The sequence below is a fragment of the Bos javanicus genome, chromosome 16 (assembly GCF_032452875.1).
Source record: "Bos javanicus breed banteng chromosome 16, ARS-OSU_banteng_1.0, whole genome shotgun sequence".
NCBI lineage: Eukaryota > Metazoa > Chordata > Mammalia > Artiodactyla > Bovidae > Bos > Bos javanicus.
In genome coordinates, this window is record NC_083883.1 from 39754727 (window position 1) to 39778024 (window position 23298).

The window sequence follows — 23298 nt, forward strand, 5'->3', positions numbered from 1 at the left end:
GGATATACTATTTTCCCCACATTGATTTTGCATTTAATGTGTATGTTTTTCAGGGAAATTTTCTGATATTCCATGGAGAATTTTGCTCCTGCTATATGTCTGTGATATATCCTGTGTTGTCATACTCATCTGAGAATTTATTTTAAAATTTCAGCATCCTCCTCCAGACCGACAGGCAGTACCTGGAAGACCAGGCCCTTTCCCCCCCAAGCAGCAGGTCCCAGATGAAGATGAAATATGGAAGCAAAGAAGAAGGCAGCAGTCAGAACTTTCTGCAGCAGTGGAACGTGCTCGTAAACGGCGTGAAGAGGAAGAGCGAAGAATGGAAGAACAAAGGAAAGCAGCATGTGCAGAGAAACTTAAACGACTGGATGAAAAGCTTGGCATAGTGGACAAACAACCCTCTCCAGAGGAAATCAGAGAAAGGGAACGAGAAAAAGAACGAGAAAAGGAACGGGAACGTGAGAAAGAACTTGAAAAAGAACAAGAGCGGGAGCAAGAAAAGGAGAGGGAAAAAGAAAGGGAAAGGCAACAGGAAAAGGAAAAAGAACTGGAGCGAGAACAGGAAAAACAGAGAGAAATGGAGAAGGAAAGAAAGCAAGAAAAAGAGAAGGAGCTAGAACGGCAGCAAGAAAAGGAAAAAGAACTGCAAAAGACGAAAGAACAGGAAAAGGAATGTGAGTTGGAGAAGAGAGACAGAGAGAAAGTGGATGAAAAAACTGAACACAAAGAACCTACTTCAGAACCTATGGTAGAAAAACCAGAAAGTGAAAACAGCTGTAACAAAGGTATGATAGTCTTGTTTGTCCTTAAATAAGCTTTGCAAAAGGCTTCCTATTACTTATATTGTGAATGTTGTATGTTTGTATATTTTTAAAATATGTAATCCAAATAAAAGTGATTGATGTTTTTTGGTTATAGGTTGAATTTTATTGGATACTTTTTTTTTAATTGAATACTTGAAAATGTGGGTTTTGTTCTGTAATTTTTTTATTATGATAAAATTCATGTAGCATAAAATTTAGCATCTTAACCATTTTTTATTAAAATGATATTAAAAGCACTCATAATGAACTATCACTGCCATCTATCTCCAGAACTCCTTTCATCTTGTGAAATCAAAATTCTGTATCTATTAAACAATAACTTCCCAGCCCCTGGGTGGTGATTCTGCTTCCTTCCTGTGGGTGTGATTGTAACTGTTGTCAGTGCCTCGTGTGGGTGGAATCATATAGTATTTGTCTTTCTGTGACTGACATTTTTATCATAATGTCCTTAAGTTTTATCAGTTGTAGCATGAGTGAAAGAAAAAAAGAAAGGATAGAATTTCCTTCCTTTTTAAATCTACTAATTCATCATATAAATGCATACACACACCATATTTTGCTTACCCAATCTGTTGATGGACACTTGGGTCGATTCCATGTTTTACCTATTTTGAATAATATTGATGTGACTATGAGTGTACAGATATCTCTTTGAGACCCTATTTTCATTTCTTTTGAGTCAGGCATACCTCAGATGTTGCAGGTTTGTTCCAGACCATAGCAATAAAGCAAGTCATGTGAATTTTTTGATTTCCCAGTGCATATAAAAGTTATGTTTACACTATTCTACAGACTATTAAGTGTGCAGTAGCATTTTCTTTAGAAATATATATATATGTGTGTATATATATATATATAGTATATGCATACCTTAATAATACTTTATTGCTAAAAATACTAACCGTCACTAACCCTTCAGTAAGTCATCATCTTTTCGCTGGTGAGGGAGTCTTGCATCAGTGTTAATGCTGCTGATGATCCGGGTGGTGGTTGCTGAAGGTTGGAGTGGTAGCTGTGGCAAATGTCTTAAGATAGCAATGAAGTTTGCTGCATCAGTTGGCTCTTATTTTACAAATGATTTCTCTATAGCATCAATGCTGTTTCATAATTTTATCCACAAAAAATCTTTCAAAATTGGAGTCAGTCCTCTCAAACCCTGCTGATGCTTTACCAAATAAGTTTATGTAATAATAATCTAAATCTTTTGTTGTCTTTTTAACAGTCTTCATAGTCATCCCCAAGGAGTAGATTCCATCTCATAAAAACCACTTTCTTCGTTCATCCATTGGAAAGCAGCTTATTGTCTATTCAAGTTTTGTCATAAGATGGCAGCAATTCAGTTGTATCTCAGCTCCACTTCAAATTCTAGCTCTCTTGCTGTTTCTGCCACATCTGCAGTTACTTCTTCCACTGCAGTCTTGAACGCCTCAAAATTGTCCAATACTAAGTTGAATAAAAGAAGCAAAAGGAGGCACCCTTGTCTTCTTCCTGATCTTGCAGAAAAACTTCTCAGCCTGTCAACATTGAGTGTGGTATTAGCTGTGGGTTTCTGATAAGTGGATTTTATTATGTTGAAGTAGTTTCCTTCTATTCCTGGTTTGAGTATTTTTATCATAAAAATGTGTTGAATTTTGTCAAAAATCCTTTTCTGTATTAATTTTGATGATCATGTTATTTTTCCTTCATTCTGTCAATGTGTAGTATATTGATCAATTTGTATATATTGAACCATCCTTGCATCCCAGGAATATATCGCACTTGGTAATTAGTATACTATCAGTATATTGCTAAATTCTGTTTTCTAGTATTTTGTTGAGAATTTTTGCATCAGTGTTCATAAGAGATATTTGTATTTATCTGCAGTTTTCTTGTGTCTTTGTTTGGCTTTGGTATCATGTTGATGCTGGTCTTGTAAATTAATTAGGAAGTGTTCCCTCCTCTTCAGTTTTTGGAAGTTTGAGAAGAATTGATGTTAGTTTTTTAAATGTTTGGTGGAATTCATCCATGAAGCCATCAGGTCCAGGACTTTTCTTTGCTGCAAGATTTGTGATTGCCAGGTCAATCTCCTGACTAGTTAAAAGTGTTCACATTTTATATTTCTTTGTGATTTTTAGTGTTGGTAGATGTTTTTGTTTGGGAGACTGTACATTTCATCTAGGTTATCCAGTTCATTGGTGTACAGTTGTTCATAGTTCTCTCATAATCCTTTTTATTTCTGTAGGATTGGTAGTAGTGTCCCATTTTCATTTCTAATTTTAGTAATTTGAGTCTTTTTTTCCTTAGTTTACTCTCCCAGCTAAATATTTGTCAATTTTGTAGAGCTTGTCAAAGAACCAACTTTTGTTTTCATTGATTTTTCTCTATTTTTCTGTTCTCTCTTGATCTCTGCTGTGAATTTTATTTCCTTCTGGTACCTTGGGTTTGGTTCTTATTCTCATTCCTTAAGTCATAACTCTGGGTTATTGATTTTGAGAGATTTCCTATTTTTCCTTAATGCAACCATTTATAGCTATAAATTCCCCCCTTTACTTTTCTTGCATCCGGTAAGTTTTTTTATGTTGTGTTTTCGTTTACATTCATCTCTTCGGTATTTTCCAACTTCCCTTGCACTTTCTTTTTTAATTTTTTGGTTGTTTAAGAGTGTTATTTAATTTCTTGGAGAAGGAAATGGCAACCCACTCCAATATTCTTGCCTGAAAAGGCAATAGACAGAGGAGCCTGGCGGGCTGCAGTACATCGGGCTACATGACTGAGCATGCATGCATGAGGGTGGAGAGAGATGGGCTGGTAGCAGTAAACTGGTAGAACTAAAAAAAAAAAAAATTATTTAATTTCCACAAATTTATGAATATTCCTTACTTCTCTAGTGGTTTTGAACTTCTTTTCATTTTGGTTAGAGAAAAAACTTTTCTATATCTGTCTTTTGAACTCTTTTGAGAGTTAATTTGGGTCCTAACATCGTCTGTTCTGAAAATGTCCTTGAAAAGAATATATATGCTGTTTTTGAGTAGAGTGTTCTGTATATGTCTGTGAATCTAGTTGGTTTGGTGGTGGTTTAGTCACTAAGTCATGTCTGACTCTTTTGACCCCATGGACTATATAGCCTGCCAGGCTCCTCTGTCCGTGGGATTCTCCAGGCAAGAATACTGGAGCGGGTTGCCATTTTCTTCTCCAAGGGATCTTCCCGGCCCAGGAATCAAACCTGGGTCTCCTGCATTGTAGGCAGAGCTACAAGGGAAGCCCAGAGTTGGTCTAGTTGGTTTAGTAAGTCCTTTTTCCTTACTTCTTTGTGGCTGTTCTATTCATCATTGAGATAGGGTTGTTGAAGCCTCTGAATGTGCAAGTATGTATCCCCCAGTATTTTGCATCATACTTTTTTTGATGGTCATGTTACTAGGTGTGTAAATGTTTATAATTGTTGCGTCTTGCTGTATTGAACCTTTTATTAGTATTTAATGACCTTCTTCTGAGAAGGCAATGGCACCCCACTCCAGTACTCTTGCCTGGAAAATCCATGGACAGAGGAGCCTGGTAGGCTGCAGTCCATGGGGTCACTAAGAGTCGGACACGACTGAGCAACTTGACTTTCACTTTTCTCTTTCATGCATTGGAGAAGGAAATGGCAACCCACTCCAGTGTTCTTGCCTGGAGAATCCCAGGGACGGCGGGGCCTGGTGGGCTGTCGTCTATGGGGTCGCACAGAGTCAGACACCACTGAAGCAACTTCGCATTAGCATTAGCAATGACCTTCTTTGTCTCTTGTAAAACTTTGATTTAAAGTCAGTTTTATCTCAGTGTAGCCACCCTGCTCTCTTTGGTTACTATTTCCATGGAATGTCTTTTCATTTTCAGTTTATTTGTATCTTTGGATCTAAAGTGAGTTTATTGTAGATATCATATAGTTAGATGACCTTCAGTTCTATTTTGTCAGCAAAATAGTATTGGCTTCATACATAGATGCTGATTCTTTTACTCTTTTCTGATTCCACAGCATTTAACTAAATGAAATCTCCTTTGTTTATACATGGGTTAATACCTCTAAAACTTAAAGTTGAATAGAGTTTAATGGGAATTTTGGATTGTCATAATTAAATGACTGCTCTGTTCATAATTTCATATTTGTTTTTCTACCAGCTTAGATATATAAAAGCTTTCATAGGTTATCTATATGCTTACCAGAATGCTTCCCCTCCCCACCCCCCCAAAAAAAAACTTTGCTGGACTTCCCTGGTGGTCCAGTGGTTAATACTCTGTGCTTCCATCACAGGAGGCATGGGTTCATACCTGTTGATGTGTGGCACCGCACCCCCCCACCCCCCAAAAAAAGCCTTTGCTAGCTATAATCAGCTGATGTGTTCTTCCCAAAATTGGATCATAAACTCTAATTAATAGAACTATGCTCCAAATTTAAAGTTTCATCTTAGTAGAGTTAACAGTGATTTAAGATAGAAATAGTTTTATTTCAGTACATTTCTGTTATGGAAATACTGAAATTTTTTTTACCGTAAAACTCATGCTGTTTCTATAAGACAATGCTGCTTGAAGTTATAAAGCTATTTAAAGTTTTCCTTTAAGTTTTTAATCTGTATTCTAAGTTGCCTTCAAATTTGGTCCTTAATGTCACTATAAAGAGAAGTAAGAGTGTTTTATCTCAACTTTTTCTTATCTCAACTTTTTTAGAAAATAAGATATAGCCCGTGCAGATTGTTTAGTTACCACATTTCACAGATTTCTTATATTAAGCAGTCTAGAGATAATTTGATGTTGATTATGGGCTTTTATTATGTATCCTAAGCACTTAGCTCAAAACACTTAAAAAAGGTAAAGCAAAAGTTCTCACCACAGAAATGAAAAATATTTTATTACTTTAAAATTGATGAATTCTGAAAGAACAATCTTTGAGAATTTTATTCGCAATTAGTGAGAAAAGACCATGAATTAGAAATAAGGAAATTCCTTTAATTAGTCATAGTTTTGCAAGCAAATACATGTGTTGACCCTGATTAATTTACCGTCAACAGCGACTATATATTGTACATGGACTAATTTTAGTTTTGTTTGTAGTGATCATTATTTAGTGGCACTTGTATTTTCATTCACATTTCATATGTCCTCTGATGGCAATTTAACTTTAGCTGGGTTTACCAGTAAGGTGTACCCATTTCATTTTTAAGTGTTGCACCTTCTTGGCTGTCTTTTCCCTCTTAATATTTTATCATTTTTAAAACATTTTTAATATCGAATGTAATACAAAGTGTGACTTTTGATTCTTTACTGCGTGGTTTTACATTGACTTTACATTAGCTTTCCCCTTAAAATTCACCTCTGATTCTCTAAGAAAAGAATTTATAACATAACATGGCTTTGTAGTTGTAACAAATGTCATTTTCTAAAATGAATATAACTCTGGTTTTCTTTGGGATGAGAACTTTTTTTGGTTGAAGGGATGTGTGTGGTTCTCCTTTTTGTGTATCATAATTGATACCCTTTACATAGAACAATGATTTATATATTTGAAGATACTGGTGATCATTTGGTTGTCATGATCATTCGTTTTATGATCATTAAAATGAATGATCATAGTTAAATTCATTATATTATCATTATCATTATATTATTATATTATCAATTATATCAATATATCAATTATATTATCATTATAATATTATCATTAGTTAATATATCTATAGATAATAGTCCCCTAATCAAAAAAATTTTATAAACCAGCATGTTCTATTTTAAGCATTTATAGGCCATTCTTGTTTTCATCTAAATGCTAGTGAACCACAAGTAAATGTTGACAGTAGTGTTAATATTTATTGAAACAGTGAAAAATAGAATTTGAAATGGTTTATTATCACAAAATATCAAATACAGACTTTTGTATAATAAAGCATCTGGGCATGTGAGTTCTGTCTTAAGAATCCAGCTTTGAGAAAATCTGAGGTTTTGTTAAACTAATGTTACCTCATTGCATTGATGGTTACCAATATTAAAATACAAAATGGTGTTTTGGAGTAAGGATACTTTCTTCCTCATTAGCTTTTAAAATATGTCTGATTATTTCACTCCAGTATGAACAGCATGTATTAATGTTAAGTGTCATAGATGAGTATAATTTTCTTTCACCTTTTCTTTGGACAGAGGATGACCCAGTTTTCACTAGACAAGATAGCAATCGCAGTGAGAAAGAGACCACGCAGGTAGCACATGAACCAGAACCAGAATCAGGGTCTCAGCCTCGGCCTGCTGTATTATCTGGCTATTTTAAACAGTTTCAGAAGTCTTTACCACCACGATTCCAGCGGCAGCAGGTAACAATAAAAACATTTTATCTTGTACGTGTGTTTGAAAGGTTTATTGTTCAGTAGTATGAGAAATAATTTAACATAAAATTCAAAATACCCAAAACATACAAATTTCCTCTGAAAAGTTTGCCTCTTTTAAATTAGTAAAAGTTTGTTGATATGGGCTTTATACGTTCCTTTTTTTCTGCCTCATCTTCCTTTCTAGGAAATGGTTTCTTGCAGTAAAATCAATGAGTGATTAGTTGCTCAAGTATAAGGCAGAATGTCATAACTGAACCTGTGTTCTCTTGTCTTGCCATCTCTCACTGTCAAATGTGTTTTGAGTTCTTTTCCCTTAGGGTTTCAAAAAAGTCTGTTTTCCAATATGATTGGTTGTATTAATTTATCACATGGAACTAAAGGCTCAAAATGTGAGATCCTGCCTATTTTTTCAGGAACAGATGAAGCAGCAGCAGTGGCAGCAGCAGCAACAGCAGGGTGTGCTTCCGCAGACGGTTCCTTCTCAGCCATCCGGCAGTGCTGTCCCTCCACCACCACACAGACCTCTTTACCAGCCCATGCAGCCTCACCCCCAGCACTTGGCTTCCATGGGTTTTGATCCAAGGTGGCTCATGATGCAGTCATACATGGATCCTCGGATGATATCAGGTAGACCTGCCATGGATATTCCACCCATTCATCCTGGTAAGTTGAAATTGGCATTGTCTCCTGGCTTACTTGCAGTTGTGCAAGTTTAGAGTTTTTCATTTTCCCCACAATTTTAGTCTTACTTCCTTTGAGAGTGAAAATCTAGTAAGAACTTGTATAAGACTTCTTAGTCATAAAATGATATATCGTCTTTGAGCACAGAGTAGTTAAATTCCAGTTACTATACCAACAGTGTGGAAGACCAAAATACTGTACTTTCTGTTTTGTGAATATTACTTCAAAAATTTCAGATGGAAAAATTACTTATCTTAGTTACAATATCTATTGTTTGCTGCATTGTTTTCATTCTTTCAGGTGTTTCAGCATTTTAATTTTATGCATATGTTATATATTACAGCTATTTTTTCTGTCATTTACCAGCCTACCACCTGAATTTCCTAATAGGTTAGCTAGAAACAAATAAAATAGCTGTGTTTATCAGAATAAATTCAGATAATCCAGCACCAAGATGGTACAGAGGAAAATTTAGAGGGGATAAAAATACAATCAAGAATTACATCTTGATTTTAAAATTTATACTGAAAAAAATTTTTTAATTTATTTATATTAGTTGGAAACTAATTACTTTACAATATTGTAGTGGTTTTTGCCATACGTTGATATGAATCAGTCATGGGTTTACCTGTGTTTCCCATCCTGAACCCCTCTCCCACCTCCTTCCCCATCCCATCCCTCTGGGTCATCCCAGTGCACCGGCCCTGAGCACCCTGTCTCGTGCATCAAACTTGGACTGGCGATCTGTTTCATATAGAATAGCATTGAAACATGTATATTATCATATATGAAAACTTTAAATTTAAGAGACATAATGTATGGCATACTGATCAACTAATTAAATTAATAGAATTTTCTATGGGAAATGTTTTTCTGAAAATTCATCACTTGGTAGTAATTCTCAAAATGTTTAACATGCACAGAGTCGTGATACTTATTATCTGATTTTTATAGGCATTATCTTTTCTTTCCTTTAAAGTAAAATAGACTGTTCTTATGGTTTTGCTTGTGTTGCTTCCTGGATTTTTAAATCTATTTATTTAACAGCAACAATAAAAATCTCATTCACAGAAAAATTCAATTTTCACTGATGATTTTTTGAGTTAATCAGTTTTACTTGCCAAAAGTATTTCTTTAAATATAGAGATGTCCAAATAGTAATTAAGTATTAATCTGGATACTGTATTAACCTGGATACCATGTCTATAATGATTCTGTTTCCTTTGTTTTCTCCCTGCACTCTGATCTTTTTGTGATCTTTTGTGTAGGAATGATTCCTCCTAAGCCACTAATGAGACGAGATCAGATGGAAGGGTCACCAAACAATTCTGAGTCATTTGAGCATTTGGCTCGCTCTGCAAGAGATCATGCGATTTCGCTCTCTGAGCCTCGAATGATGTGGGGGTCAGATCCCTATCCTCATACTGAGCCTCAGCAGGCCACCACTCCCAAGGCAGCAGAAGAACCTGAGGATGTAAGGTAATTATTAAAGTCATTAGCAAGCCAATAGAATATTGTGGGGAAATGAAAACTATGTAGACTCCCTGGAGATCATTCTGACTTAGGACTGAGCCACAGATCTGATTTTCTCCCATTTAATATGCCTTATTTCATTCTAGGATGTATTTTCCTTTGCCCAGCATTTAGTATTAATTGATTAGGGCATTTTGCGACATAGTTCTTTCTGTACCCTTATTTAAATACTGAAATTTAGTGGTAGCTGTCAAAATTGTCAAGATTCTCCTGTACTTGACATATAGTCTGGCTAAAGTGTTGATATAATTCTTCCACTTATTGAGAAATGTTAGACATTTAATTATCAATGTCTTATGGAAGTTTTCTAAGGTCAAGTTAAGGGTAAACACTAATTTACTGTTACTTTGAAGTATCAGACAATTGGTGATCTTCAGTAATTTATAATGATAAGTTTGAGCTTTTGCCCTTTTAAGGAATTTGTTTTATGATGTTTTAAAATTCTGATTCATTGGGAAAGATGGACCTACTCTAGTGTACTCTGGTTATAAGTGAAAATTACCAGTTTTGATAGATAAAACTTTCACATAAGCATGGTCTAAACTTCTTTTTCTCAAGGACTGAGTTTCATTTCTTTTTAATTGAGGGGAGTAGAAACATAACACAATATCTACCCTCCTGTCAAATTTTTAAGTATATAGGACAGTGTTGTTAACTGTAAGCATAATATTGTATAATGGATCTCTAACTTTTTCATCTTGCACAACCAAAATTTTTTACCCATTTCATCACAACTCATTTTCCCCTTCCTCCTACTCCCTGGTAATTACTTCTTTATGGACTAGTTTTATTATATTAATAGTTTATAGTTTTATTATATTAATAGTTTATATAAGTGGGATCATACAGTATTTGTTCTTCTGTGACTGGTTTATTTCATTTAGTGTAATATCCTTATCTATGATGTAGCATATAGCAGGATTTTCTTTCTTTAAACAACATGCTGTTGTATGCATATACATGTTCTTACCCCATTCATCTGCAGTAGACATTTGGGTTGTTTCTATCTCTTGGCTCTTACAAATAATGTTGCACTGAACTTTTTGTAGAGACATAAGGTTCTTTATGATTAGGACCCATTTTTTGTTTTTAAATTGGAGGGATTATTTTGCTGTACATGTACATGTGAAAAAGATTTTTGCTGTGATGGCTATTAATTCTTTGAATTCTCATTATCATAGGCCTGAAGCTCCATTGGATCAGGAACAGATAACTGCTGCCTATCCTGTAGAACATGGTCAGTTAGAGGTTCATCCAAAACCAGACTTTGTCAGAGAATCAAGTGAGACAGACGTACAGAAGTTTTTAAGCAGATCAGTGGAAGACATTAGACCTCGTCATACTGACACAAATAGTCAGTCTACTTGTTTTGATGTACCTGATCAAAAGACTATAACCACTCCTCAAGAAGAGCGAATTTCAGCGGGAGAAAGTCAGCCTGCCAGGAAAAGAAGTGTTTGCCATGGATCTAACCATACTCAAAAATCAGAGGAGCTGAGGAATGAGCCATCTGCAAACATTCCTAAAGTAACTAGCAGAGGTATTGATTCAAAAGAACCAGCAGAAAGGCCAGAGGAAAAACCAAAAAAAGAGGGCTTTATCCGATCTTCTGATGGACCAAAACCTGAGAAATTGTATAAATCTAAATCGGAAACTCGTTGGGGCCCAAGGCCTAGCTCCAACAGAAGAGAAGAAGGTAACGACAGGCCTGTGAGAAGATCAGGTCCTATTAAAAAACCTATACTTAGAGATATGAAAGAAGAACGGGAGCAAAGGAAGGAGAAAGAAGGAGAAAAGGGAGAAAAGGTCACTGAAAAAGTGGTGAAACCTGAAAAGACAGAAAAGAAAGAACCTCTTCCTCCACCACCCGCACCACCTGCAGCACCAGTTCAGCCACAGTCGGTTCCACCACAACCTCAACCAGAACCAGAGAAGCTTCCTTCAGTAGAAACTTCGCCTTCAACTTTGGTACAAAAGCCACCTCAAGATACCGAGAAGCCTTTGGAATCTGTAAGTAGTGTTGAGGTAGAGCCTGCAGTTAAAACCGTAAACCAACAAGCTGTCACAGCACCAGTAGTCAAGGAAGAAAAGCAGCCTGAGAAAGTCATCAGCAAAGACCTTGTTACAGAGAGAACTCGACCAGATTCAAGACCAACAGCTAAAAAAGAATCCACTTTACCCCCTAGGACCTACTGGAAAGAAGCTAGAGATAGAGATTGGTTTCCAGATCAGGGATACAGAGGTCGAGGCCGAGGTGAATATTACTCCAGAGGGCGAAGCTACAGAGGCTCTTATGGAGGACGCGGCAGGGGCGGCAGAGGGCACACTCGAGATTATCCTCAGTACAGAGACAGCAAGCCACGAGCAGAGCACGTGGCCCCAGGGCCCCTCAGGCAGCGGGAAGAAAGTGAAACACGGAGTGAGAGCTCGGACTTTGAAGTTGTTCCCAAAAGAAGACGACAGCGAGGTTCAGAGACTGACACAGACAGTGAAATTCATGAAAGTGCAAGTGACAAGGATAGTTTAAGCAAAAGTAAGCTTCCCAAAAGAGAGGAACGGCCTGAAAGCAAAAAACCTATAAAGCCTCAGTCTTCTTTCAAGCCTGAAAATCATGTCCGAATAGATAACAGACCTCTAGAAAAATCTTTTGTAAGGGATGATGATAAATCTAAACCAGGCTTCCTTCCTAAAGGAGAGCCTACAAGGCGAGGCAGAGGGGGAACATTCAGACGTGGTGGAAGAGATCCTGGAGGTCGCCCATCACGCCCTTCTACCTTACGAAGACCTGCTTATCGGGATAATCAGTGGAACCCAAGGCAGACAGAAGCTCCTAAACCAGACAGTGGGGAGCCACCAAGGAGACACGAGCAGTTTATCCCTATCCCAGCAGATAAACGGCCTCCAAAATTTGAACGAAAATTTGACCCAGCTAGAGAGAGGCCCCGAAGGCAGCGTCCTACGCGACCACCAAGGCAAGATAAACCTCCCCGATTTAGACGACTAAGGGAGAGGGAGGCTGCTTCAAAAACCAATGAGGTGGCAGTGCCCACAAATGGCACAGTTAATAATGTGGTTCAGGAACCAGTTAACAGTGCTGGGGATATTTCTGGGAATAAGACACCGGACTTATCTAACCAGAACTCTTCAGATCAGGCAAATGAAGAATGGGAAACAGCCTCTGAAAGCAGTGATTTCAATGAGAGGCGTGAGAGGGATGAAAAAAAAAATGCTGATTTGAATGCTCAAGTGGTGGTAAAGACGGGAGAGAATGTTGTACCTCCAAAGAGGGAAATAGCAAAGAGAAGTTTTTCTAGTCAGCGGCCTGGCATAGATCGCCAGAATCGGCGTGGTAACAATGGTCCACCCAAATCCGGAAGGAATTTCTCAGGTCCTAGGAATGAAAGGAGAAGTGGCCCACCATCAAAAGGTGGAAAGCGAGGGTGAGTATTTTATGTTACCTATAATTACTTTTGCATCTTTTGGCGGGGGCAGGCGGTGGGGGTCTGGGGTATGCTACTCAGCTTGTGGCATCTTAATTCCCCAGCCAGGAATTGAACCAAGGCCCTTGGCAGTGGAAGCTCAGGGTCCGCGAATGGCTGCTTTTGCACCTTTAGAGAAACTAAAAGTATACTTCTTGGTTGAACTATGCAAAGGCATCAGTCTATAGAGGATCAAGACAGTCTTCTCCTGTAGGTGGTTTTTTTTTTTTCTATTCTAAAAGTGTAAGAGTGCTTGAGAAAGAGGTTGTTAGTGGATCACAGAAGTCCTTGCCTATTGTTCAGTTCAGTTCAGTCGCTCAGTCGTGTCCTACTCTTTGCGACCCCATGAATTGCAGCATCTCCCAAAAGAGTCCTGTTAGAAATTTGTAGCTTTGGGAAAATCAACACACCCAAGAACAGGACATATACAATGTCTTCCATTTGGTAGATCATCTTACTAATGATGAGTAGCCTGCCTTTCTTGATTTCTCTCTGGAAAACTGTGGTGCTCACAGGTGTCCTCTGGGACTTAAATTAGTATGTTGTAATCATATTCAGTCCCTCTGTACTGGTTTCTAGAGAGTGAATGTTGAAATTTAAGGATACATTATATTCCCTCTCAAGTTGCAAACCTACAGTAAACCATCTAGCTTACAGAGAGGCCTAGAAAGCAAAGTCCTACCCCACCACCAGGGCCACCAGTAACACAAATAGCATTTGGCCTGTTCTTTTTAAATATTAAAATGCTGATTATAGTAAATTATTTTTTAGTACTAAGAAAATTATAAAGTAGCATTATTTCTAGTTTTAAATCTAGGCTCTGGTACTTCTATTTGTATAAATTCTCTGCTTCATCACCAGTAAAATGAGGAGAAAGCAGCAGAACTTTAAAAATGTGTGACGATTCCGTGACATGAAATTTATGAAACAATGTAACACCTGGTATATAGTCAGCAACTATTATTATGGTGTGCCCATTTTTTAAAAAAACAAATTCCCAGATTTGCAGCCTGAGCTGATAAGAAATTTATACAGACAAAATATTATCTTAATCTGTATTGGTTAGATACACTTAGCATGTCAGGTTACCATATCAGTCAGTAAGAAATATTTTCACTTCCTGATAATGTAGAAGAAGTTCCAGGAAAGTAATACTACCAAGTTGTGTTAATTGAGTACCAGTTTAACACAGAATTTAAACCTCCCTTTAAAAGTCAAAAGAATAGGATAATATATATAGTTACATTAACAATGTAGTTGTTGACTATAACCAAGCTATTTGAATTTCAAGTAGTAATACTCAAGGTTTCAGCTACTTTAGCAAGTCTTTTGTACCATATACATGGTAGCAACTTGAACCTGCAGACATAGCAGTTACTGGCTATAGATTAATGTTTTCTAAGTGTCACATTTAGAAGAAATGAATTCATAGTTCACATGTTTGAGATCATGGTTTTTGTCAGGCTCTTGATAAGCTTTTATCTTGAGTAATACTATAGATTGAGCTGAAAATGAATTGATAAGCCCATTTTTCATGGTGTATGTTCTTGAAGTTTTTATAAAATGAACCCAAGAAAAGAATTTGTTAACAGGAAAAAACCCTGTAGAAATATTTTTGGTTTGTGAAGTGAATTGTTTCCATATTAAAACTGGTTTTTAAAATGTTTATATATATATATATGTATGTATGTGTATAAATCTGATTGAACTTTTAAAACAAAGACTTGTAAGCATAGAATTCTTTACACTTTTTTTTCATATACCGCCCTCTTGTGGAGAAGATCCACCCGTGAATACTTTGGACTAGCTTAGATCACAGAAATTTTCTGCTATGAACAATGTCAATTAGCTTATTTATAAACATAATGAACACAGTAAGAATAGACACAGTTAAGAACCTTCAGGGAATAATTAGAATTCTAGAATTTAATTGCTGGAAAGAACTCTGAGGAGCTAGTCTTATTTCCTGTATTGGGAAGCTCCATCTTAGTAAAGTTGTACCCAACAATAATCACTAAGGCATTTCTATCCCACTGTTACTTCTTCTTAGATTGAACTTTAGAAACTGCCACTAAGGGCATTTTTCTTTTGATCAAGTATATGGAGACAGTGGGCTTCCCAGGTTGTTCAGTGGTAAAGAATTCACCTGCCAATGCAGGAGATGCAAGAGACACAGGTTTGATCCCTGGTTTGGGAAGTAGAAAATGGCAACCCACTCCAGTATTCTTGCCTGGAAAATTCCATGGACAGGTGAGCCTGGCGGGCTACAGTCTATGGAGTCAAAAAAGAGTCGGTTATGACTGAGCAGCTAAGCCACACGCCACACACACATGTGGAGCTAGTAATAAAATCTCAGATTATTGTTTTGTAGGCCATTTGATGACCAGTCGGCAGGCACAAGTGGTGCTGATCCTGTCAATGGCAGCTCTGCACACCATCAAGAAGGAGCACCTAATGGTACAGGACAAAAGAACTCCAAAGATTCTACTGGGAAAAAAAGAGAAGACCCCAAACCAGGCCCTAAGAAACCCAAAGAGAAAGTGGATGCGTTGTCACAGTTTGATCTCAACAACTATGCAAGTGCGTTTCAGATCACCTTTGTCTGTCTGTCTGTTGTCTGTCTGTCCATCTGTTACATTTAAGTAGATACTATAAATAAATAAGTCATCAAAAAAAGAAAGTTGGACTTCAAGGTAGACATAGAGACTGATGATGAATCACAGATAGAGCTCTAATTGAAATAACACCTTTTACCATACCTGTGAGTGCTCGATAAAATTCTAGTTAAAGATAATCCACAGTTTCACTTTTCTTAAGAAAGTAAATTAACCACTCTTCCTTGCTAAACGGATGTGGGGGGACACACAGAAATTCAAATGAAGATGCTTTGTATATATGCTGTGTTTGAAAAGAGAGAAGTGTTAACCTCAATGAATTATGACCTTGAGAAAATTGGTATCTAAGATACGGTAAACACAGAATAAATAATAGGATGGGAGGTAGTGTTGCTGTAGATAAATACTTTCAGAAAGCCATGGAGTGATGGGATGTCAAATGTGAAGGATAACACAGCCAGAAGGAAATGCATGATGAAGACGTTAACAAGGAATCTCTAAGAGTAGACACTTACACAGACGAATATTGGTATTTCCCATTCATTCAGATGAGACTTAAGCTCAAAATACTAAGTAAGATTGAGACTAGATAGTAGTAATGGGAAACTGGTTAGGTACTGTTGTTGTTGCATATTAGAGATGTTGATAAGAGTTTTCTTTCATCTAGTTAATGGTTGTTTATACATATTCAATTTGATTCAGGCCCAGGACCTTGACATTATTATTTATAGACCAGCTATTTTCAAAACGGGGTCTTTAGACCGTCATCATCACCTGGAAGTTTGTGAGAAAAACAAAATCTTAGGCCCTACCCCAGGTCTACTGAATCAGAAACTCTTGGCATGTGAAGCAATCTGTGTTTTAACAAGTTCTCCAGGGGATTCTAATTCCATTGCACACAAACTTGAGAGCGAATTCTGGACTATCATTTTAGGATTCGTGTGGAAAAGAAAGAATCATAACTGTATGTTTTAAGAATGTTTAGATTCTTTAGAACTGTGGTTCTTAACAGGGATGATTCTGTACCCTAGGGGCATATGACAATTTCTAGAGACATTTTTGGTGTTGCAGCTGGTGGCTAGATGTTACTGGCATTTGTATATTTATATATATGTATATATTTGTCAGCCTCAGGTTTTAGCTACAGCACGTGGGCTTCTCTCAGGTTGTGGTGCACCGTCTCTAGAGCTCGAGGTCTCAGTAGTTGGTGGTACACAGGCTTAGTTGCTCCTTGACCTGTGGGATATTAGTTCTCTGACCAGGGATTGAACCACGTCCCCTGCACTGGAAGGTGGATTCTTAACCACTGGGCCTCCAGAAAAGTCACCTACTGACATATTCGTGGGTTTAGGCCCAGAAATGCTGCTAAATGTTTTATAGTGCACAGAACAGCTAACTCACAATGTTAACAGTGCTAAAGTTAGAAAGCTTTGATTTAAAGTAAATCCATAGGAAATTTGGATGCCTGTGTGGTCCATGAGAAGAGAGACTAGCATCCATCTAGACATCACATTTGGAAAATGACAAGTGAAGATAACAGAAGTCCACAGAACATGGCAGATTTGTCTTCTCAAATATTTGTTTACTAGTTTTTCCAAACAACTTCTGGAATATATTTGCAAAGTATTATTAAGACAATATAAAAAGGTAAGTATTGTTTCTGAATTTATAATGAAAATTGAGCTATTAGTTTTAACTTGTTGAAGTTTTGTGTTTGTTTTTTTTTTTTACAACATTTAAAAAATTATTTTTGGCTGTGCTGTGTCTTCATTGCTACAAACACCAGCTTCTCATTGTGATGGCTTCTCATATTGCAGAGCACAGCCTCTAGGCACACGGCTTTAGTAGTTGTGGGGCACTAGTTTAGTTGCCCCACGACATGTGGAATCTTCCTGGACCAAGGATCAAACACGTGTGCCCTGCCTTGGCAGGCGACCTCTCAGCCACTGGACCACCAGAGAAGTCCTTTAATTAATTTTGAGTGATCTTTAGGTTCTTTAAAATAATCTAAATTTCCTAAAATTAGTTCCAAATGTTACATAGCACCAGACAAGAACGTGGTGTTGATCACAAAGTATTGTTCTCATGTCCATAAATGCTTTACACAGTTGAGTGAACTATTCAAAAGGTTTATAAAGGAGCTCTTAGGCAAGAAAATGAAAATAATTAGTGATGGTATGACTATGAGGACAAGCTTTACACACACTTTCTAGTTTAAGTGAAAAACCAAGACAAATTTAGAATTATGAAGAGGTCTCTTGGAGTGCATAACACCCTTTGAAATGTTGAACTAAAACCTTGCATTGAGGTAAGCATATGCTCTGTTTTACACAGTTAATTTCATAAAGGATTTAAAACACAAATAGAAGTGCCACAGATAAATCAGAATCAATGTTTTTCCTTTTAAATCAGATTTTTATTAAACAGACTAACAGTAATAGGTTTGTAAAGAGTGAAAGCCAATCTTAGTATTTTTTTCCCCTGTCAGTATTTCTATGAATGTGAATTTTTAGCTATTTAAAAAGAACTGTTTGCAGGTAGATTCCCTTTGGTCTACTCTGGGTCATATTCTCTTGGCAACCCCGCAAGTTATCACCGTTCTGAATTGTATGTATATCATTGCCAAGCAATTTTTAGTTATGTGTTCCCCAATCACAACATAGTATAGGACTTTATGGTGCAGTGGATAGGAATCTGCCTGCCAGTGCAGAGAACTTGGGTTCAATCCCGGGTCTGGAAAAATCCGACATGCCCTGGAGCAACTAAGCCCATGCACAACAACTACTGAAGCCCTCATAGGGCCTGTGCTCCACAACCAAAGAACAGCGCCTGTTCTCCATAGCGAGAGAAAGCCCACAAACAGCAACAAAAGACCTAGTGCAACCAAAAAATTACAATAAATTCATTAATTATATTAAAAAAGAATCCCTGCTTTAAAAAACCCCATATATTTATATTGTTTGCAAAATTAATTTATTTGAATTGCCTCACCCATTTCTTAAATTCATTGTGTAAGCTTTATACCTGCAACCCAAAATCATATCACCTGGACTGTTTTTATTTTTCTTTTAAATGTTAATGGGTCTAAATTTCTTATACTGACTAGAATGTATAGGGTAATTTAACAAGGTAGAATAATTGTTCGGAGAAGGCAATGGCACCCCACTCCGGTACTCCTGCCTGGAGAATCCCATGGACGGAGGAGCCTGGAAGGCTGCGGTCCATGGGGTTGCTGAGGGTTGGGCACGACTGAGCGACTTCACTTTCATTTTTCACTTTCATGCATTGGAGAAGGAAATGGCAACCCACTCCAGTGGTCTTGCCTGGAGAATCCCAGGGACGGGGGAGCCTGGTGGGCTGCCGTCTATGGGGTCGCACAGAGTCGGACACGACTGAAGTGACTTAGCCATAGCAGCAAAATAATTCTTAGACAATGCATTGAAAGTGTATCATGAATTGTTCTTCTGCTGTACATACATTATGATATATGTACATCTATATCACTTTACATTCCCATGGAACTTTAACATATTTCATGTTTTTAACAGCTCCACATTGTAGACAATAGTCTACATAAACTAAAGGCATTAAGAATCAAAAGAGCAGCTTGGCTTGTCAGTAGCATGTTGTTAGCAAATCAGCCTCTTAGAGCTTATTGCGTCCTTTGAAAAGGGGAAACAATAGTAATGCCCACTTCTTAGAATGGTTAGATGCAAATAAGATAAAAGTGCTAACATAGATCTTCATAGCACGATACACATCTTGAGACCAGGAGAGGTAAAGATAAGATAAGATATAAAGATATAAGATCTTTTATAAGATAAAAGACTTTTGATTTTTCTTTTTTAAAAAAAAGGCATTACCACTTCATTGCTTAAGGGAAAAAAAGATGTATACCATTCATAGCAGGTAGTTTTAGGGCTTGATTTATCTATGAAACCTTCAAATTTTAGTAATGGCTATTTTATGGTGTGGGAAATGGGTTATTTTATGAATTATAAGTATTGGATTTTTGCCTTTTTTATTTTATTCCAATCATTATTGGAATAAACGTTTCTGTTTTATCTTTTCAATTGAAAAAAATTTCACTTTAAATCTTATTCTATTCCTATAGGTGTTGTTATAATTGATGACCATCCTGAAGTAACAGTAGTTGAAGACCCCCAGTCAAATTTGAATGATGATGGTTTTACTGAAGTGGTATCTAAAAAACAGCAGAAGCGTTTACAGGATGAAGAACGCCGAAAGAAGGAAGAACAAATAATACAGGTTTAGTGTTTCAATTTGTTGCTGCTAATTTGGATTATTGCCCAAAATATACTAGGAAATGGTTGAGGTTTCTTCCCACCTTTAAGGTCAGGGCTGTATTTATTATTCAAGTGCTGAGAATGACCTGATTTTTCACAACTTTAAACTGTTTTTAACCGCAGTGAGATCAGTTTTAAATAAAATGTAATTACTGTATCTCACTATCTGCCTTAGAGAAGATCATCTTCATTTCAGAGCAACGTATTTGCCCCATCTTACTTCATTGCAGTGTTAAAAGTTTTTAAATCATGGAAATCTAATGAACACAACTGCCATGATCTCTAATAACTTGCAGATTCATGACCTAAACCAATTTCTCTTATAATCTAAATTAGTTTATTTAAATGCATAGTATGAATCACAGTAAGTTAAATTTTTCTTTTTATCGACCCATACACCCATTTTGCTAAATGCTGAACTAGTATAAACATAAATAGAGCACGTGGGTCACAGTGATAAAGAGCCCTAATAGATTAGAAAGTTCTAAAACAGGAAGCACTGTAAAAAGCCTATCTGTGTGATAATATTGAGTTTAATTGAGCATAGTCCTCGAACTAGATATTTTCCGAAGTCATTTATTGTTACTGTGTTTTAAGAAGGTAAATTAGTGCATACATTCTATATAGCATAACACCCACCAACACTCTCAGAATTAATGTTTTTGTGGCAAACATCAGTTGAGTGGAACCAATAATTTTTTGTCAGGTAGAGTCCGATTTTGCTGCCAAATGAAATTAGTGCAAATTTACTTAATTTCTTTAATTTCAGAATTGTGAAAAGAGCTTGTGGACCTGTGTATCAAGAATATACGTTTTTTCCCCTATAACATATTGGCTTCTCATAATTTAAAATCTCATTAGCAACCTTGATGTTTTTATTTTATTGAGTAGGTATTTTGTAAAGGAACTAAATTAGCAGTAGGTAACTTTGTTGGAAGATCTGTTCATGAACATTTCAGCAATGTTATTGACACAAATGATTCCTGCAAATTTTTTAAGGTCTGGAATAAAAAGAATGCAAATGAAAAGGGAAGAAATCAGACTTCTAAGCTCCCACCAAGATTTGCCAAAAAACAGGCTACAGGAACCCAGCAAGTACAGCCTCCAGCTTCAGCTCTAACCTCAGCTCCGGGTCCAGGGTCAACTTCAGCTCCAGTTCCAGCCACAACCCCAGCTCCAGTTCCAGCCTCAACCCCAGCTCCCCTTCTAGCATCACCCGTAGCTTCTGTTCCAGCCCCTACTACAGTCCCAGTCTTAACCTCCACCTCAGCTCCACTCCCAGCCTTAGCCTCAGCCTCAGTTCCAGTTCCAGCCTCCACCCCAACTACAGCAATAGCCTCTTCTCCAGCTCCGGCTCCAACCCCAATCCTCGCCTCAGCTTCCTCTCCAGCCTCTGTCCCCATTCTTACCTCAGCCTCAATTCCCATCCTTGCTTCAGCCCTAGCACCAGCTTCAGCTCCACCTCCAGCCATCTCAGCCGCAGCTGTCCCTGCCTCAGCCCCGACAGCCCCAACCTCAGCCCCAGCCTCAGCCCCAACCCCCACCCTAGTCCAAGTCCCAGTCCCAGCTCCCACTGCCCCAGGTCAGACGCAGGGACAGACTCACAAACCAGTCCAAAGTCCACTACAGACTACAACACAATCTTCGAAACAGCCACCTCCTTCAATTAGACTACCTTCAGCTCAGACACCTAATGGCACAGATTATGTAGCCACAGGAAAACCCATCCAGACCTCTCAGTCACATGGCACTCTTACAGCTGAATTATGGGAGAACAAGGTGGCCCCACCAGCTGTGCTGAACGACATTTCTAAGAAATGTAAGTGTGCAACAGAGAAGTGAGGGGTGGGGAATGGTGTGGGAATTGAGAGTTTGTTTTCAATTTTATTTATAAACTCACGGGTTTTTTTCTAGCCATCTCTTTTTTTATTAGTAGGAAGCAATAACAGTAATCTGTAATCTTAGCTTCCTTTCTTAAAACCTTTATTTCTAAGTCAAGTGTGTTAAACTTTTGACAGCCATATTTTATGGACACAACTTTTTGTTGATAAAACAATGTACAGTTTTTTGGGGGAATCATTTATTTTGGTGTGCAAGAATCTCTTTAAATACCATGTGAAAAGTCACTTTTTTATGGTCTAGCTACCATTAAAAAAAGAAAGGGTTAAATGGATCATGAATTATTAACCTCTAAATTTTAATGGTCGTATTTCCTGTGACTTCTTTTCAGTAGGTCCCATTAGTCCACCACAGCCACCTTCTGTCAGTGCGTGGAATAAGCCCCTAACATCATTTGGATCAGCTACTTCATCAGAGGTAGGAGCAGATTTAGTAATGGCTTTTGTGGGGCTATTGTGGCAGTTTCCTTAAAACAGTTACTCAAACTTTGGCCTGTATCAGAATCACTTGGAGAGCTTAATTCCTGATTCTTAGTCTGCAAAAAACACCTTCCACTAATCTTGTATTTTAGATTCAGTTTCAGTGTGACCTCTTAAGGACCTTTTTCTAAGTGATTTAACCATATTTTAATTGTTGCACATCTTTTATCTAAACTTGTTACTTATTTTCTTTATCCATTATAGTGCAGATTCTGCAAGTTAGATTGGTAGTGTCTGCCTAGATCAGTGCCTAGCACAAACAAGGTGTTACATAAATTAGAAGTTTAAAAGATAATTCCTAGGGTGTGTGCACTCCATTACCAATCACGAAGTGCTTTCATGTATATTAATTTTTGTTTTCAGAGCAGAAGTGGGTGACACTGGAATTCCTGTCTTTTTTCTGCTCCTCCATTAATTTATTCATCTATTTGTTGCTGTATTTGTTTACATTTTTTTTAATGATTTTTTACATTTAAGTTGAGGGTGTGATTTGTCCTACAGTTCAGGGCAATTAAAGCCAGAACTTTAAAACTTAAGTCTTGCCCTAGTTTTTATTTTATCAGTTGTTTTCTAATACAGATCAGTAGTAGTTAAAGGAATGCTGCTGCTGCTGCTGCTAAGTTGCTTCAGTCGTGTCCGACTCTGTGCGACCCCATAGACGGCAGCCCACCAGGCCCCGCCGTCCCTGGGATTCTCCAGGCAAGAACACTGGAGTGGGTTGCCATTTCCTCCTCCAATGCATGAAAGTGAAAAGTGAAAGTCAAGTCGCTCAGTCATGTCCGACTGTTAGCAACTCCATGGACTGCAGCCTACCAGGCTCCTCTGTCCATGGGATTTTCCAGGCAAGAGTACTGGAGTGGGGTGCCATTGCCTTCTCCCAGTTAAAGGAATACTTTCTTAAATTTAACCAATGTCAGTTATGGGACTTTTCAGATGGCGCTATAGTAAATAACTTGCCTTCCAATGCAGGAGATATAAGAGACACGGGCTCAGTCTCTGGGTCGGAAGGATCCCCTGGAAAAGGCCATGGCAACCCACTCCAATATTCTTGCCTGGAGAATTCCATGGACAGAGGAGCCTGGTGGGTTATAGTCCATGGGGTCGCAAAGAGTTGGACATGACTGAAGTGACTAGCATGCATGCATTTCA

At 37.6% G+C, this 23298-nt stretch overlaps 1 protein-coding gene across 13 annotated transcripts in view; it reads left to right on the forward strand.

Annotated features, from left to right (window-relative positions):
• The window catches only part of PRRC2C (proline rich coiled-coil 2C), a 94986-nt gene that overhangs the window by 43043 nt on the left and 28645 nt on the right, over nt 1–23298 (forward strand). For 12 of the 13 annotated variants that reach the window (XM_061382600.1, XM_061382608.1, XM_061382603.1 and 9 more), the window contains exons 12-20: nt 155–788; nt 6972–7141; nt 7570–7819; nt 9106–9316; nt 10552–12810; nt 15221–15429; nt 19579–19733; nt 20771–21590; nt 22002–22087. In XM_061382600.1, coding sequence (XP_061238584.1) covers nt 155–788; nt 6972–7141; nt 7570–7819; nt 9106–9316; nt 10552–12810; nt 15221–15429; nt 19579–19733; nt 20771–21590; nt 22002–22087 — 4794 coding nt within the window. The remainder of the gene's footprint in view (nt 1–154; nt 789–6971; nt 7142–7569; nt 7820–9105; nt 9317–10551; nt 12811–15220; nt 15430–19578; nt 19734–20770; nt 21591–22001; nt 22088–23298) is intronic. The other variant, XM_061382601.1, reaches the window with a different exon arrangement.